The 18,470-nt window shown below is 47.0% G+C and overlaps 1 protein-coding gene and 1 long non-coding RNA gene across 2 annotated transcripts in view; one reads left to right on the forward strand and one right to left on the reverse strand.

Annotated features, from left to right (window-relative positions):
- Positions 1-3: 3 nt before the first annotated feature.
- On the reverse strand, positions 4-18,153 carry LOC135397064 (actinia tenebrosa protease inhibitors-like). The gene is made up of 7 exons (XM_064628397.1): positions 17,981-18,153; positions 16,526-16,699; positions 15,698-15,754; positions 12,126-12,338; positions 6,831-7,088; positions 1,526-1,756; positions 4-306 (listed from the first exon to the last, which is right to left on the reverse strand). Exons 1-7 carry the CDS (start codon positions 18,039-18,041, stop codon positions 131-133), a joined length of 1,170 nt encoding a protein of 389 aa, XP_064484467.1. The 5' UTR covers positions 18,042-18,153; the 3' UTR covers positions 4-130.
- Positions 13,554-18,470, forward strand: part of LOC135397065 (uncharacterized) — a 167,435-nt gene continuing 162,518 nt past the window's right edge. Inside the window, exon 1 of the long non-coding RNA XR_010423577.1 lies at positions 13,554-13,573. This is a non-coding gene — a long non-coding RNA (uncharacterized LOC135397065). The remainder of the gene's footprint in view (positions 13,574-18,470) is intronic.

Below are 18,470 nucleotides of genomic sequence, written 5' to 3' on the forward strand. Positions count from 1 at the left end.
AGCTCACCGTGCACTACTTTTTTCTTTTCTTTTATGGAGACATAGGTTCCCATGCAATAACCCTAGCTCTACTCGTACGAACCGCCTGGAAAATTGTAGCGTCAAAAATGAAAGAGTCAAAAGTGTCAAACTAAACGTCTTCGTTAGAACTATGGCTGTCTTCGTCTTGATCCTCATCGTCACTGGCAGTGTCATAGTCTTCGTCATCTTCACCATCATCATCGTCATCATCGTCGTCATCAATATGATCGTTATCGGCTCCGTCATGCTCATCATCGTTGTTGTGAGTAAAGCTCCTGCCATTGCCTGCATTAAAATGCGTTGTGTTTAAGGGACAGTCTGGAGACGTCGGGCTGTTTTCCGTTTCCGGTTTTGGTTTCACGGTGACGCAAGCACGAGCTGCAGCACCCCTGCAGACAACAGAAGGGTGTGCGACAGAGATAAAGGTGACTTAGAGGTGTTCTTTGAAGTACTATGAAACGTAATGGGAAAAGGAAACGTTGTAGTAGCCGAGGTCAATGAAATATGGAAGGTCCAGCACAGGGTTGGAAACCCTCTGGACCTCTTGATCAACTGCCAGCCTGTAATCAGGAAGTTTTATCCCGAATCGGTTGCTTAGGTGTTCTACAGAACATGAACTGGAAGACACTGAAAGTGGCACGCGAGCGAAAGTCTTAGCTATACTATTTTATGCTAAATAATTCACTGCGAGGTTAATCGAAATATTTTCTTTGGTGATCATCATAAGAAAACAGGTCGCGGCGTCTTTTATACCCTTGACACGCACGCATGTTTGAACTCCTTTCCATTAGGCGTTCTTTACGACTACAAAGGACACCTTCGCGAAAAGACTTCGTGCATGCGACACACGCACGAGCCGACATCTTTTGGCGTTTCGTTTGAGAAATATACGCAAAGATTAGAACCAGCCTACATGTACGTAAACGTAACCATACGACCAATGAATTTAAAATGCCTACTTCAGCGGCGATATCTGAACGCAGACTTCGAGTAGTTGAAGAATTAAAACACTGTCTAGCCTTCATTCGAGAGTATTATCGTGGTATCGTCCTTCGTTCGAGGCTAGGCCAATGGCCTATACAGCTGAAAGGGACATCGCCGATCTCAGCTTCCCAAAAGTGCCACTTCATAAAAGGAGATTCTCCTTTGAGTTCAAACGTGCCCTCGTGTCAGGGATATTAGTCTGCGATTTTTGTACAAACCGTCACATTAGTCGCTGTAAGCTAATTAGGTACAACAAGCCTCACGGCTTTTCTTTGCCCTTGTTTCCCGCACTTGTGTCTTCAATAAAGTTGAAGTTAAAGCGGAGATCACAAGGAGCTTGACGGCACTTGCAATTTGCTGTCGGTCTCTTTTGTTTGTTTTGTTGTTGTTTTCTTTCATTTTTGTTTTTGTTTCTCCTTTCAATGCCATGGAGTACATTATTAGGAAGCATCACATCTACTGGGAAGCGGCAAAGGTCTGCTTAAAGAAAACAAATGTTTATCACAAAAGATGTCGCTACCTTTTCCTCCACATTTCTTCATGCATGACCGCGCAGTGTAGAATCGGTTAGCGTTTCCCCCACAACCACCGTAGATGAACTTCTTACACGTCTTCTCCTTGGCGTCGTAATAGTAGGAAACGAAGTAGGCAAGGCAATGACCCGTTCGTGGAGGCAATTCACACATGGTCCCTGGCGTTGACTCTGTAGGAACCGATTGCTGTACGGCACCTGTCGTGGTCTTCATGGCACCTGTTTGAATGAGGTCATCGTCAGATGATTGCGAAGACGATGTTACTGCAGATGTCTTTCGCCAACCTGCAACTTTTGCACGGCATAAATAGACTGACGACTTTTATTCAAATGCATGTTTGTGTTTGTGTTTTTATTCTTTTCGACATGGTCTTGTATCTGGACGATGAAATAGCACTTTTGGTCGTGGTTTGGGACCTATTAGAAGGGTTCTATGGTGCATATAAATGCATGTGCGACGCGGCATATTCCGCATGAAAATGCACGCATAGTGCATATTTTGCCATATATCCCAACTTGCCAGGTGCGAGAGCTAGGGTGCCTCAATAGAAGCCCCCTCTGCAGATTTTGCCATATATCCCAAGTGGCCAAGTGCGAGAGCTAGGGTGCCTCAATACTAGCTCCCTCTGCATATTCCGCATGAAAATGAACGCATAGTGCATATTTTGCCACATATCCCAACTGGCCAGGTGCGAGAGCTATTGTGCCTCAATACTAGCTCCCTCTGCATTTTCGGCACGAAAATGCACTCATAGTGCATATTTTGCCGTATATCCCAAGTAGCCAGGTGCGAGAACTAGGGTGCCTCAATAGAAGCCCCCTCTGCATATTTTGCCATATATCCCAAGTGGCCAAGTGCGAGATCTAGGATGCCTCAATACTAGCTCCCTCTGCATATTCCGTATGAAAATGCACGCATAGTGCATATTTTGACATATATCCCAACTGGTCAGGTGCGAGGGCTAGGGTGCCTCAACTATCATGCTATATATAGCTCTCATGCTGAATGCTAGCTCCCTCTCTGCAGAGGGAGCTAGTATTCAGGCGCCCTAGCGAGAGCTTTCTGCCTCTCCTTCTTCACAATGAAAGCCTTGCTAGCTTTGGGACGGCTTTGGGCGGTCTGGCGAGCATTTCGGCCAGAATATAATATTTACTATGTTTCAGCGGCATGTGGTTTTCAACTCCACCGCCACCACCACTCCCTGCCCGGCTGCCCCACTGCGTGATGTACTTTCCACAATTTTCGAGACCATATCTTAAAGGGGCGCTCGAGGTCCCTTCGCATGGCGTCGGGGTGCGTTCACTGCGCACGTATGGGCTGTAAGCCATATACTTCGCCTCCGCCACTCTATCTTTACCGTTACGAAGGAGGGCGGCGTTCGCATTTCAATCTCCACTGTGGTGTAATGCCGAAAGCAAAGCCTTCAGCTGCGTTATTTACATCTGTAGCGCGAGTCTCCTTTGCTATGTGCTCCTGAACGACGGCGGCTTTATTTTACCGTGTGAATACATCGAATCCGTCTCCGTGTGCTTTATACACCGCGACGACGAAGCACAGATTAGGCACTGTGGCCTCGAACGTCTGCAGCAGATGCAAGGTGCCAGAGGACACACTTTAACGTTGTAATACAGTGCCCAGACTACTAGACAGCACTCTGCGCCTTCCTAAGAGACAGTGAAAGAACTGATGTTCTGAGGCTGGAACAACATAGAAGGGACAAATACATACAAGGCATGATTTGTCCCTTCTATGTTGTTCCAGCCCCAGAACATCAGTTCTTTCATGTTCATCAGTTGCCGCCTGCATCGATCTCGTCGTATGAATGTGTGTGTGTGTGAGCAAAAATGTAAGAGTGAAAGGAGGATGAGTGAGAGAGAGTGGCTGGTTTGTCCCTTCAGATGACGCACCCTGAAAGTTGCTGAGAAGGCGTGTTAGCTTAGCTCAATTGGTAGAGCCCTGGACCGGCAATCCAGAAGATGTGGGTTCGAGTCCTACAGCTGGCTAACCTTTTCAGTGACTTTCATCTTTCATCGTTAAGAGACAGTGGCATACACTGCCGCTTTTAACACCTTCGTTGCATCTTTGAGACAGAATCTAAACCAAATGACATGGAGCTGCAGGCGCCTGTAGTGGCAGCCACCCTGCTCCAAGGCTGTTTTCTTTCCTTTTTGCAGATACTTACTTACTTGCAACTTACAACGCTCAAACTTTGTCAACTATCAATTACATGCATTGCCTATATACAAACAACGATGAAAAACATTGGATACATTCGCAGTTTTTACTGCATATTTGAAGATATTTGGTACATAGTTGCATGCATGTTTCGGAAGATATTAGTGCATAATTATCCACGCTCTAGTTAACGAACATGATGTTACCACTCCATGGTGCCGGTGGTAAACGATGGTCAGGTTAGCCTGTCCACAGCGTGGTGGAGCTCATACCTTAAGCAATTAAACCTTTCTTCAGCTGTACTTCATAGCATCATACCTCAGTGACCATACTTCTGCTTCTGTAAACCAGGATAATAATCCATCGAAGCAAGGAGTAATAGAAAAGTAGAGCAGATATATAATGATAGGCCTTGATATTTAGCGGGTCGCTGGTCGTAAAGCAAGCAATGTGTAAAGAATGCCCTGAGGCAAGGAGACCAAATTGACGCAACAACAAAGCCTCAGCAAGGTGAACGCAGCGAGTTAGCCCGTTTCACACTGCCAGTGGAGGCATTACCTAGTGAATGACCAAACTTTAACGAATGTGCACTATACATGTCTAGGAACCAGTTGTCAGGCTTGATGTGTGTTCAACTGTGTTTGCATTGTACTGTATGGGCTAGTTTACATGCACTTGCTTCAGTTACAGCCAAGGGCAACGGAACGCACGAAGACGAAAAATACGTACAACGAGACACAGCAGCTACCACGGTGTAAGATAAAGATAAGGGGTGACGACACGCACGCCTGCGGAGCGTCCAGATAATGTCCGCTTTCCAGGCCCCCTCGCCTGATCGCCATCTCTCGGCGCGCAATAGGACTGACAGGACCGCCAGGGGTTACCTATGCCTTTCCCGGCGTTGCAAGCGAATGTCTTGTGCTCTTGGCCTCGGCAGCTATGCGCACCGTCAGATGGCGATCAGGCAAGGGGGCCTGGAAAGCGAACATTATCTGGACGCCGCCTTCGCATGGCGAGACGAGAGAGTGTCATGATCTCTTATCTTTATCTTACACCGTGGCAGCTACTCTCAGCTAACATCTTGACTTTTCATCAGAGCGTACAAATGCACATTCCAAGGACGAATGACGTTTCGTAGGACGGAAAACTCCGGTACTCTGACGTACTCAACGGTACTCAACGCTGGTTGTCTTGAGTGCGTAAAGCTCTGAGGTCTGGCACCTTCATTCGGTATCTGAAGTGTGGCGAGCTGTGCGTTATCGGTTTGGGGGATTGCGCTCCCTCCCTCCCTCCCCCCCCCCAAAAAAAAACATATTGTAGATCCCCCCGTCTCCAGTTACGCGCTTCGACAAAGAAGCCCCCTCTCCCCAAAGTGAGGTCCTGGATCCGCCCCAGCTTGTGACGCATTTCCTATGCGAAGAGAGGAGACAACCGAAGTGCCGGTGGCGCCATCTACTCAAGAACTCACGAAGCGATCATAGCGACCAAGACAGTCACTGTCACAGTAGACAACACACTCTAGCCGTTGCAGACGAAGCTGCTGACGTATGCACTATGTGCAATGATGTTTGTGGATGGTGCGGTCAGTCTGCACTGTGGTGGCGGCTCGCTGCGCCGGGGGAAGGGAAGGAGGAAGGGTGAAAGAGAGAGGGGAAACATGATGGTGGAAACACGAAAGGAAAGGGGATGCATGCAGTCCCTCTTGCTCTGAGAATCGGGTAGTCACGGAGAAGTACTCAGCAGAGAAAACACACGAGCACACCCCAGTAGCCTTCATTGGGATGATCTCTGTGCCACGGTGACCGGCAGGATGATTTGCGAAGTTACCTCACCTATGCGTCTCTGCAAGTGGACTACAAGGATACCATCACGTTCATCGTGCTGGTATACGATACACCGGGATCCTCCAAAGGCAAGATCAAGAGGTTCTTTCTAACGAAATCATTCAATTATTCTGCAAATATCAATTTCTTAGGAAACGTCAAGAAAAACAACATGCCCATTGCCCATGACTATAATGGCAGACTTCACTATGGGAATAAAGATGCCACAAAATAATTCTACAAGTCTACGATTTGCATTTAGCGAGGGGTTGTAAAATTCCCACAACCCGCACGAGAAGTGTTATAGATTGTGTCTTCCTCAGGGGGCATAGATAAGCTAGTCAAGTACGACAGCTACTTCGTCCAACACACGTCACTTGTGTCCATCGTCGGAGAATGCCCTCGATGCGCTCATAAATGCTATCGCATTTCAATGACACTCTTCAGAGCGATTTCTACCGCAATTTCGAAAGATGGCACTTCCCCATGGAAGCGGCCCTGACACAAGAGCTAGGGCAGCAGTGCGTCAGTCAGCAATCGCTTACGCCACCAGCCCAACCGATAACACACAGCTCGCCACATTTCAGATAGCGATACCAGAGCCCAGATGTTTCCATACTCACTAAAACAAGTGTTGAGTAACAACCACGTGCGGAAGTTTGCACCACAATACTGTTACTTTTTTTCTGCCTAGGACAGTGTATTTATGTGTTGTGATGAAAAGTACTGACAGTGGCAGCTGTGTCCCCTTGCATGTGTTTTCTCTTCTTCGTGTCCGTTGCGTTTACGGAAGTATGTGTGTCCAAGCTTACTCAAACTCAAGGAAAAGTCATCACGGTTAGTGGTGTAACATTATACATACTAACTACGCAAGTTCTTATCATTGTTGCTAGATTCTTCTGCGGGCAAGACTGAGTGTGCGACTGCACCACACTATCAGCGCTAAGTGCAACTAAGAGGAAGAGAAAAACAAGATTCGAGAAGTTGATATGTTGATAAGTAAGTATGTAAGCAAAACGTGGAGTTGTGCACTTCATACAAGTCTATGGTCAGGGCTCGGCTGGCGTGTACTCTGAACTTACCCGTAGCAGTATAGTAGTAGTGCTCTGGCTGCGCATTTGTGCGACCGTCATGTGTACATTTGTTTCGCATATACACTCCAGTTCATCCAAGCGTACAATATCTACTATGTTTCTGTATTGTCCTCTGTAACGCTGCGTCTATGTTATATTTGACCGAAAATGTCTCCAAAACTTGGGCAGAAACTCCGTGAAATGCCATCTACGCTACTTACCTGTCTCGCATGCCATCGAGCATTCAGCGAACGTCTTAAAGTTGTTGGCGTTCCCTCCACACCCATAGAAGTAGAACATATGGCATCTCCTGTATTTCTTGTTATAAAGGTACCTGGAAGTTTTCTTCTCTTTCCCAGGTTCATGGCAGTGGCCTCGATCTTTCGGTAGCTCGCAGACCGTCTTAGGTTTAGGGGATGGACGTCTTGAAGGTCCAGCAGGACCAGGCTGAGTCGTCGCCTGCTGCTGCTTTTCTGGAACTGTCAAATAACGCATTGTTCCTCAGAAGAATGGTTCATCTGCTATGTGAATATCGGTTAACACGATATGTGTGGGGTATCAGATGTATGATAGGCTCAGTGTTGCCACCGCACACTCTCAGAAAAAGGGGTAGAGACGTTACACCTTTTGGGGGGGCAACTGGCCTGCTACATAAGTTGTGCCCAAAAGGCTGTAAAGTTACACCCCTAGCAAGGGTGTAACATTACCACATGCAGCAGGTAACTATGCCACCTATAGAAGGATGTAATAATAATAATGTAACGGCCCATCTCGACGAAGACGAGAAGGGGACAAGGGAAGATGAAAAAGAAGGTCGAACGTTGGGGATTGGGGTTTTGTGCAACGACGTGAGTAAAAGGAATACTACAAATAATAATAATAATTCGGGGCTTTAACCCGCGAGACAATTACGATGATGAGCGACGCCACAGTTGTCGGGTCTGTGGATCAATTTTGCCCGTTTCATGGTTCTTTTAATTAGCGCAGAAATCTCGACACACGGTACACGTCCCACGTCCATCGCGGAAGACAGTGTGAGATATGTTCGTAGACTTCTTGAAGTGGGTCCGCAGAGTCGTAGGAACGGTTTGTGGGCCCGACGCTACGTCGACACGTTACGAAAGGAGGAGTCAACTGGGACTTGACGTAGAGCACCAATAGCATACATTTATTTACAGGGAACTTCCAGTAACAACTGCTAGCCTAAGTGGCAGCGAGCCCACCAACAATCAACCCCGCTAACATGCGCGGGTGCCTTCTTAAAGGAAAGGACACCTCTCTTCTACCAATCAGCACACACGAAACTGACGTGAGTATAAATATACAAAATGTGTGGTGAAAGTGAAACCCTTCCACACGAGCACTGCATCAGTTCAATTACAGTTGTGCCGCCTAACAAGCGACGACTTCCGTCGCAGCGTTTCAAACCGACGGGCCCCACAAAATTAACCTCGGATACCTGTTGTCCACTCTGGTCCGTCGTCACTCTGCCGCTAGCACGATTATAACCCTCCGAATGTCCTTGGAGGCACCTACGTTATGTATCGACGGCGGTGACCAAAAGGGTACCTTAATCTCATAATGTCTCAAGGTGCAGGGTTCCCATATCGGTGAATAGGGCGCACTTGAGAACAGAAGTCGCCGACACACCAGCAAGAGGTTGTGCGCCCGCTTAGTAGCTGTTAGCTGTTTCCCGCTTAGTACGAGGGGACGTTCCATCACTGCTCGCAGACGACGGTGGTTCCTCTCAATGGCTACGACTGTTGAGAGCTCGTTCGTGATTGGCTACCGCCGGTACAAATACGATCATGATTGGCTGGCTACTAGTTGTTACCAGGGTTGCGGAGTTGCCACTCCGGGGTTGGAATCATTCCGGAATCATTCCAGATTTACCATAGCTCGGAATGGAATTGGAATGGAATGGCGGAAACTGTCTTGGGAATGGAATGGGAATGGAATTAGGCTTTTTTTTTTTTTTCGCAGGCGGAATACAGGGTGTCCACGCTAAGTGTGAACAGATTTTTCATAAATCGGGTAATTATTATTTTTAAATGCAATCAACGGTGATGTGTTCTATGCAAGAGGGCTCGTTCTTTGAGGCACCAGGCGGCCTCCATTAACGATGCCTTAATTAATTTTTTTAGTTATGAACGATAGCGGGATGGTTCCAATGTAACATTTGTTGATGTTGCTTCCCTGAGGTTATTGCTTTTTTCAGAATCGAAATCGGCCTACTGGGTCAGCCGCAATGTCCACTCGAAAAACGTCTATTTTTTTTCTTTCTCTTGCTTTGTTGTTGTTTCCGTTGTTTGGTGGTGTTGTTGTATGTTGTTGTCGCTTCCGAAGACGTGCGGATTGCCCTCACTCTCTATTGCAGAGAGGGGCTGAAAGTTGCGATATTTAGCGGCCGGAACAAGTACTACAGCCATGACCCAAGTAGCACAATGTACTGAAAGTTGAGTGCAATAGGGGTGGACGGTATGGGTCTTATCAATGTTGTTTAGTTTCACGAGTCTGTTCAAGGCCTTCCACCTACCCGTCCACCCCTATTGCACTCGACTTTCAGTACATTTTGCTGCTTGGGGAGTGACGACCGTAATATCAGATAATCCCTGGCTGTTCTTTGAACGACCTTGATGATCGGGGAAGACTTCAAATCACGTGTTTGTTCGCTTGCGATACCGTTATACAAGCGTGTCCCGGACGGCACATTGCAAAACGAATTACACAGTAATAACCGTGAAACGGCGTTGTGTATTCTAGGCGGGCAATACTAGGGAGAGTAGTATGGCTAATTTGGGATAACGAAACCTTTCCCTTCTAATATTTCGTCATGGTTATTTTCTTAGTATCATAGTTGTCTCGCGACGTAAACCCCGGATTATTATTATTGTTTGCTTAGGATAGAACCACAAATCAGAACATTGGTTTATTTTCGGTCATTCCGCTTCTTTTTTCTTTTTTTTTTGTCTCTACCACGCGCTTTATAGCAAGTTGTTAGAGAAGATGTTCAAAATGTCCACCCTCTACACCAATGCACATTTGACACCGTTTAACCAAAGATCTTGCTGCACTCTCAAGCTGCTGGCTTGACAGAGAATCGCATGCGGCTTCGATTCTTCTTCGCAGGACATCTGGAGACGTTGGGTCTTCGACGTAGACGCAATCTTTCAGATAACCCCGAAAGAAAAAATCCAACGGATTCAGATCCGGGGACCTAGGGGGCCAGCTGATGTGTCCTCCGCGCCCGATCCACCTCTCGGAAAAAGCCGCGTCGAGCCATCCTCTTGCTGAAGAAGCAGGATGTGGTGGAGCGCCATCATGCTGGTAGTACATTACCCTGTACTCACTGAGTGGAATCTCGGAAATAAAGGCGTCGACAACGGCTTCCAGAATTTCTTCCTTGTATCGGTGGCCTGACAGGGTCCCATCAAAAAAGTGCGGTCCTATAACTGAGCCATTAAAAATGCCTGGCCAAACGTTGAAGGACCACTTTCTCTGAAAGCGGCACTCTCTCAACCAGTGTGGGTTCTCCACTGCCCAGTAGTGGGCATTATGGAGGTTAACTTGGGCATTACGCGAGAAATTTGCCTCGTCGGTGAACATAATCTTCAGTGGGAAGTTTTCGTCTTCGTCCACCATGTTCAGGAGCCAGTTGCAGAAATCCAGCCTTTTCGCCAGGTCTCCGGGCTGGAGTTCTTGGTGCAGACTAACGTGGAACGGGTGAAACCCGTTGCCGTGCAGAATATTCCATACACTGCTTTTTGATATGCCGCTTGCCTGGGCTACGGCGCGGACACTAGCGTGGGGATTCTGCGCGACATAGGCTAGAACGTCAGGAGCGACGGAATCCCTTACAGCAGACTCTCTGTGTTGCTCTTGGTGAAATTGGCCGGTCTCGCGCAGGCGCTTGTGATACTTCCATATTAGACTTGCGGTTGGTACAGGATCATTCGGGCCATTTCGGCTGTAAATATCCCTTGCCCTCCTGACGTTCCCGTTGGCCTCCCCCACCGCCAGAAGATGTGGGCAATCCAGAAGATGTGGGTTCGATCCCTACAGCTGGCTAACCTTTTCAGTGACTTTCATCTTTCATCGTTGATTTCTTAGGCAATTTGAGGCTTTGTTTGTATCTGTCCCTTCTATGTTGTTCCAGCCTCAGAACATCAGTTTATCTCATATCTGTTAGTTGGTCGTTGGAATAGGCTGCGGCCAGTCGTGCCATGATAGTGACAGATTCACTAACAGCAAGCAAGCTGTCGTCCGCTAAACCATGTCGAACAACGAAACGGGGCACCCGAGCACCGGAAAAAAAGAAACAAAAGAAAAGGAAAAGAAAGAAACAAAGCAACGAAGCGATAACTGAGTTGCAGGTGTGGTCTGAACCTGCTCTTATCTATGACCTGGCACTCCGGTTTGGGTGGGCGTATCTTAACCTGTGTCTCCTCAGATCATCAAGGTCGTTGAAAGAAGGTCGTCAGGAATAATCTGGTATTGCAGTCCTCACTCATGGTTGTAATACGTCTCCCGGCCGCCCAATGTCGCAGCTTTCGGCCCCTCTCTGCAATAAAGAGTGAGGGCAATCCGCGCTTCTACGGAAGCGACAACAACAAGAGAAAGAAAAAAATAGACGTTTTTCGAGCGGACATTCCGGCTGACCCAGTAGGCCGATTTTGATTCTGAAAAAAGCAATAACCTCAGGGAAGCAACATCAACACATGTTACATTGGAACCATCCCGCTATCATTCATAATTAAAAAGTTAATTAGTGAAAATATAATTAAGACGTCATTAATGGAGGCCGCCTGGTGCCTCAAAGAACGAGCCCTCTTGCATAGAACATATCACCGTTGATTGCATTTAAAAATAATAATTACCCGACTGATGAAAAATCTGTTCACACTTAGCGTGGACACCCTGTATATATAATAATGGAATGTAATGGTCTGGGTGCCAAACGGTCAAGAGCGACGCTTTTGTTTATTGGCTTTAGGAAAAAATAAAATGGAGAATTTGGCTTCACTAGCGTGGGGCCCGCAACCCCACATCACTTGCACCATTTACTTTAGTGGAAAACTCCCGTAATGATGATGTCAATGAAGGGGAGGATGAGGAGAGGAGGAGGGCGAAATAACCTTCTCTTTGTGCTTTTTCCACGCTGGTTAATGTCAATCTCCTCTATAGCACTGCTGGGCTAGCTAGTATACGGTTACCGGCCCTAATTAATTCTTTTATTGGTGGAATCAAAGAATGGAATGGGGGTTCCCAAGCCATTCCAGGAGTGGGAATTGACCATACCTTTTCATTCCGAGGAATTGAAAGGAATGGAATTATCACAAATCTTCATTCCTCGGAATGGAATTGGAATGGAATGGGTAATCCCATTCCGCAACCCTGGTTGTTATTACGCCACGTCGACGATTAAGCAGGCTTTCTGTGTATAGATGGCGTTGCCCGTGTCCTTCTTTTCCATTTGTTCATCATGGTTACAGAATTTTTGTTTTTGTTTTGCTTACCGCATTTTGCCTCGCATTCTTTTAAGGTCTTGAAATTGTTCTCGTTGCCATCGCAGCCGGTGTAGTGGAACTTCCTGCATTTCCCCGTTCTCTTGTTATAGTAGAACCTTTTGAGTCGCTCCGTGCAGTTTGAAGACAGCCCGCTGTCCCTGGGCTTTAGGCAGACGTCATCTACTTGAGGTTTCTTTGTTACTGGTGACATTGTTGTCGTGCCTAAAATATCGAAGGGGAAGTAACTCCACTGCGGTTGCATCGCCTAAATAGTAAGTCCACTGTTTTGTGCCTTGATTTTTGTGACATAAATTACAATGTGCTACTCTAAAGGCTATTTGAAGCATTGTTCATGGAACAAATTTTAGTCATACTATGCACAATACGGAAACTATTTGCTAGCGACTTGGTCAGATTTTACAGGGACTATCGCTTCCCGAGACGTGTGTGCATTACGAATACGGTAATGTTCGGCACGGCTTCACTGTCTACTTGGCCAATTTTATTTCCCGAAAACAGCTTGCATCTATATACAGTCAACCCTCGATTTATGAACGTTCGATTTATGAATTCCTTCGTTTTATGAACACGAGCACGGGGAACCAAACTTTTTCCATTCATTTTTCCCTCGTTTTATGAACCTCGATATTCGAATAATGAACGGAATTTCTGGGAACCAAATAGGAGTTGCCCAGCGTTTTTGCCCTCAATTTATGAACGGATCGTTCCGGGGTCAACAGAAACCTTCAAAGGGATAATTCCGTGTTCTTATGACGCCTGAACGGACAAAACGTTCTCGAGGTATTGCACCCTCGGTTCTTAACCCTTCGAAATCCGAACAACAAACGGGTTTTCCGGGGTCGCACAAGGTGCGACCAAGTGTTCCTGACCTCAGTTGATGAATAAGGTGGTCGCTGTCACCCGGAGATTAATAAACGGAGGTTAAAAATCCCGGAGGAAATCCGAACCAGTCCAGTGCGAATGTGGTGACATCTCTTATTTCCAAGATTGACACAGCGGAAGGCATGGTCCAAAGCAAAATTAAACAATTTAGTATTGCATAATAAACAGAGCGTGAATACGCTAACGTCTGTTCTTTATGACTGATACAGCAGAAGGCATGGTCAAAAGCAAAATTACACAATATATGGCATTATAAACACAATCCCAACTCGGAAATACTGTTGTATTTACACGATAGTACTCAATTAACTGAATTTTCGATTTATGAATCCCTCGATTTATGAACGATTTTTCGGGGAACCGAGGGTGTTCATAAATCGAGGGTTGACTGTATATTAAAAAAATACTTTTAACGATTCGCACTGCGTCAACAGCTAAGGAAGCCCCAGCAATAGCAACATCATGATGACGTAAGCCAGACACACCAATGGGAGCGCAGCACAGGCGACTGTCTCCGAGCTCATCTGCTTGGCGTTCGCACTGCGATATACCAGGTGAAAAGCCCACTGTAAATACGTTGACTTTCGCTTACCAGCGTGAGCTCTGACGCGACCACGTCGCGTGGAACACGGTGTTGTGCTCCTGGCTGTAAGAACAGGTCCGCCACTAACCAAGAAGGGACATTCCACAAGCCGATCACACACACTCAGAAAAAAGGGCGTGAAAATGTGGTAACTTCGATGGTTAACACCTATGTCAACATAGAGTCTGACGAAGGGGTGTAAAAGGGCGGTAACCTTGCCTGTTACCGCCTCTGCAGGGGCAGGACAAAATTTGTGTAAGAGCTGTTATTACAGCCATAGGAGCAATGCAGTTTCAGGGAGCGTTGCTTTCCCAGCATTGACAGTGCAGTGGACATTGAGCACATTGGCAACCTTTTAGGCACAACATATGCGACAACTATTACCTCCTAAAATACGTAATTGATCCACCCTTTTTTCTGAGAGTGCATACTCTCCGCGACCTGCAGACACTCTCCCACCCACCCACCTGTCGCCAAAGGCCCACCAGCAGCTTCCTGATTGGTTCTGTCCGCGCCAAAGGGCGCTCCCTGATAGGACCCGTCCGAGTGACGTTTTCTCCATAGAGAAAATTCCAGCATACTCTCAACATCGGCCTTTCGCTCTTGCCACGGATTACGTCAAATTGCACAAAAACTACTCCATTAATTCGCGTCGGATTTTCGGCGTTATTGTCGGTGATGAACGCTGAGTTAAACGCACTATAGTTTCCGAATCGAGTAGGACGAGTGCGACAGTCCTTTTAGTATCCAATCAACAACAACAACAAAAAAAAAAAAAAAAGACGTTTCAGGTTCATGCTTTGAAAGCAACATTGTCGTTTATTATGTTCAGATAAACCTAATGTGCGCTCGATTTGCTGGAGATTAAAGGTACCAGAGCAACCATGCTCACTGTGGCTTTATCTCGAACTGTCGCGAGCCCGTTGATTCAGAAAACGTGCACCACACCGAAGAAAAAGCGTGCATATTTTGCCTGTCAACTGCGTGGTCTATTCGCTCAGAATTTCTCATACTACATCTATCCATCGAGCACGACTTTGTCTTTGAGCCAATGATCTTTTGCTTTCAACTTGACGTTGAGGAGCCCGTATGACATCGCGATAGATTCCGACTCAGTCCACTTCGTCACCGAAGTGAATCAGAATTTCAAGTATATTTTCCTCTACAATTCCACAACATAAGAGTGCATTATGCACGGAGGAAGGAAACGCAGGGGCGACTGCTTCCAACAGATGCGCCTGGGACGCCTCTCGCGGTCGCTCGAGTGAGTCAAAACCGCCATCGTGATTTTCTTTTCAGTTTCGGTTTGCATCGCTTTGTAATGTGCTTCCGTGTCCGCGCAACTAATTCCATGCCACCTTTTATACGCGCATTCTTCTAGGTTGACATCCGGACAGCACCTGATTCAGCGGGATCCCTTTTCATCCATGGAGGCCGCCATGTTATTTGCGTCATGTGTGCGATAACGTGTTAGACGGGGCTATCCCACAATCCTGCGCGCCGGCTGTGAGCAGTGGCTGGCTTTCCATATGGAGAGTTCGGGGGATCATTTATTGGCGACCTTTTTGTGCCAACCAGATCCCGAGCAGTCATGTTCGCTTGGTCAAAGCGGAGAAATCTGGCATGTACGCGTGGCGCTTTCCGAGCGCCCGGAATTTGCGAGCTAGCACTTTTTTCGCCCGGTCTCAAAAACGACCAAGCAGCGGGTTGCCCAACTATATCCGGTGTCGTCACATCCGCACTGCAACGATGGCGACTGCCCTCATTCGTCGGCGCACGTCGAAGTTGACGTGGTTTAGCAGACGATGGAACCCGAAGATTGGCGACCGCGGTACCCCTAGCGTGACCTAAAAGTGACTAAAACCGCTAGATTCCTGGCACTCATTTTCGGGCGGGAACGGTCACGTGATCCAGCTTGGGCCCTGACCTAGGCTGCGACCCGTGCTGCCACGAAATGACCACCCGAATTCGCTAATAGAAAACCTTACCAGGGGACGCACCAGTGTTTCCTTCCTCCGTGGAATAATTCAAGTACACACAGCGAGTAAATTGAAAGTCACACATAAATGTGCCTGTAGATGTTAAGTACACTTACTTGTTCGGGATATAGTGTAGTACAGTGGCCGATTGGTTTTCCTCGAAGTAACAAAGCCTAAAGTCGGAAGATTGAATTTGTAGGAATGCCCTCTAAATTCTTTGTTGCAAATAAACCGAAACGAGCAATAGTCACGACGACATACCCGTAGGCCACGCGAACGTCTTCTAAAAACATGTAGTTTGATGGCTGTAAGGGGGCAGCACCTAAAGCGTGCGCGCATGCGTTTAAGTAAAGTCAGTTCAGTTTGTGTCACAATCTTTCCTGACACAACCTGGACGAACCGTACCTAGGTACCTTTCCTCAGGAAGCCTGATTGCAACTAGCTAGAACCCCCGCCTCCCCAGCGCCCCCTGGAAGCAATTTATTGCTACAGACCATTTTCCAGCGAGCCTCACACCCAGCGCTTTTCTACGCTTGTGCTGAAGATTAATTGTACGAAACGAAATGCATTGTGCATCGAATTGCAATGTTGACGCAAAGTGACTAGGAGTGCTGGGATAGTGTGATGATAGTGGGCTGGATAGTGCACTCGGACGTCATTTAACAGATACATAACAGATATGGTGGAACCCCATAGCAAGGAGGGTGCACACGGCCCGCGTACTTTCCTTCTCTCTGACTTGTGCGACAAACCGTTTTCAACGTGCTCCCCTACGGCTGGATGGCGCTGCGCTTTCAATATGGCGGCGTCCACGAGAAAACAGTGTATAATCAATACAGCCCTTGTTAGAGACCAATCGATGCACGAAATTTGCGCGTTCCATCTGATTATGCATGTTTCCGCGCGTTCTTCTTCTTAGCTCCCCGACTAACTGCATCACTTACATGCAATGCACTTTTTCCGGCAGACTTCAAGCGTCGGGAAATTATTTCCATTGCCTCCTTTTCCCTTGTAGATGAACTGCTTGCAAGTTCTGTCATTGGTGTCGAAATGGTAGCGAGTTAAGTTTTTGTCGCCCGTTCCTGGGTTTGCTTTCAGCTGGCACGCTTTGTGTGCATCTGCAACGTGGTATGAGTATATCAGCTCATAACCTATGGCTCCCATTCACATTAGGAACCACACTTGATGGCGATCAAGTGCGAACCATCCCGGATGACGATCTCTGAATTTTGCATCCATTCTAGTTCTTGTTTTCTTTCTTACCGCACTGCCATACACCAAGCAAAAATGGGAAAACTCTAGCACTCGCGCGTGAATAAGATGACTAATTAAAGAGACTGAAACATTCAAATAATTTATTTTACATAAAAACAAGCTTTCGGACGGAGTCCGGACGGAGTCTGAAAGCCTGTTTTTTTAGGAACATAAATTATTTGAATGTTTCAATCTCTTTCAGTAGTTACCTTGCTATACACCACGAGAACAGAGCGCTGGGCAGAGTCGAGCTCCTGTCAACTTTCCCAGTGCCAATTTATAGCTCGAATTCCTCTTGGCCAATCATGATGCTCCACCTGGCTGTCGCAACGATGACGTTGCAGAAGCCGTGTGTTGTTTTCCTTCTGCCATCCACGCAGTACGGGGACTAATATCTTTATACGGAAACAGGGCGAAAATGGCTGCCAGCTTTCTGTGCATGTTCATCCTCGCTGATTTCTCTACGACAGAGTCGTCACCGAATTTAAGGGTACTCTACTAAAACAGAACCGGCGGGGCGAAATCGACCACGAATTGGGCGAGACGGGTGGGCTTAGACAAAACTGGCGTGGGAGGCTGCGTGTGTGTCAGGTAGCCTCGGCAGGAGCACGTTTGAAGAACCTTCTTGATCCCGGACACGAGAGGTCACCCTAATTCAGACGGGCAAGCTTCGTTGCCACAGCAAAAGAGTAACGGCAAGTTAACAACGGCCAACGCATGGCAATAATATGGCATTGACACGATCGCAGATCATGCTTGCGACGTACGGATACACTGCACGGATCCTTGCCGGAAGCAGCTCGGATGTTGCGAGCACGGCAAGCGGAAAAACAGCGCTATAGGTCCGCCCTATAGCTCTTCTTTCTAGCGCTAGAAAGCGAAATGCTTTATGTATGAACTATGCTTAAGGAGTGTATGATCGCAACGACACTTACACCCGTGCGTTAAGGTACACAGTAGCCATTTTAAGGGACCTCCTGTTTGCAAGAGTGGTAGCAGGATGCGTTTACATACATCTTAGTTCGTGTGTTTGTTTAGGACATTTTTCTATCTTGTAAACTTCTATTTCTACTTAACATTTATATATCATATATATTGCCTACGTTATGACAGTGCCACAATATCAGGCAAAAATGCAACGTTACCTGTCACGCTGGCACACAAGAATGCAAGTAACACAGAAGTCGCAAAAAGGCCCCGATACATATCTCTCTGGGAAAGTCCTTTTTGAGGACTGACGAACCAGAAAAAGCGAAAAATATGAGAGCCCCTCCGAGATGGATTTAAGCTTCTTCAGCAGGTGTCATCAGGCCCGCAATTAGTGGAGCTGTTGATACAGATCGGCCGTAAAAATTATTGCCCTCGAAAAGCTCTCTTCATATGACGAATCTCTTGGCCGTACTACAAACGTGTTTCATGGAGCTTTTTTATGAGCGCATTTATTGACCGTTTTATTGTTTCTAACCAGTTCGAGGACACGCTTTCCTCATATATTACACGTGTGAAATGCCTGCGTGTTGACGCAGCCGGCGTCAAATTGATTTAAAGCGGACCGCGTTGAAGAGAGTGGGCGGCGTGGGCGTCTGTGTAACGGCTTTTTGCATTCGTTGATTGACAACAGTTTCCGTGAAGGGG

The sequence above is a fragment of the Ornithodoros turicata genome, chromosome 6 (assembly GCF_037126465.1).
Source record: "Ornithodoros turicata isolate Travis chromosome 6, ASM3712646v1, whole genome shotgun sequence".
In the NCBI taxonomy this organism is placed as follows: Eukaryota; Metazoa; Arthropoda; class Arachnida; order Ixodida; family Argasidae; genus Ornithodoros; species Ornithodoros turicata.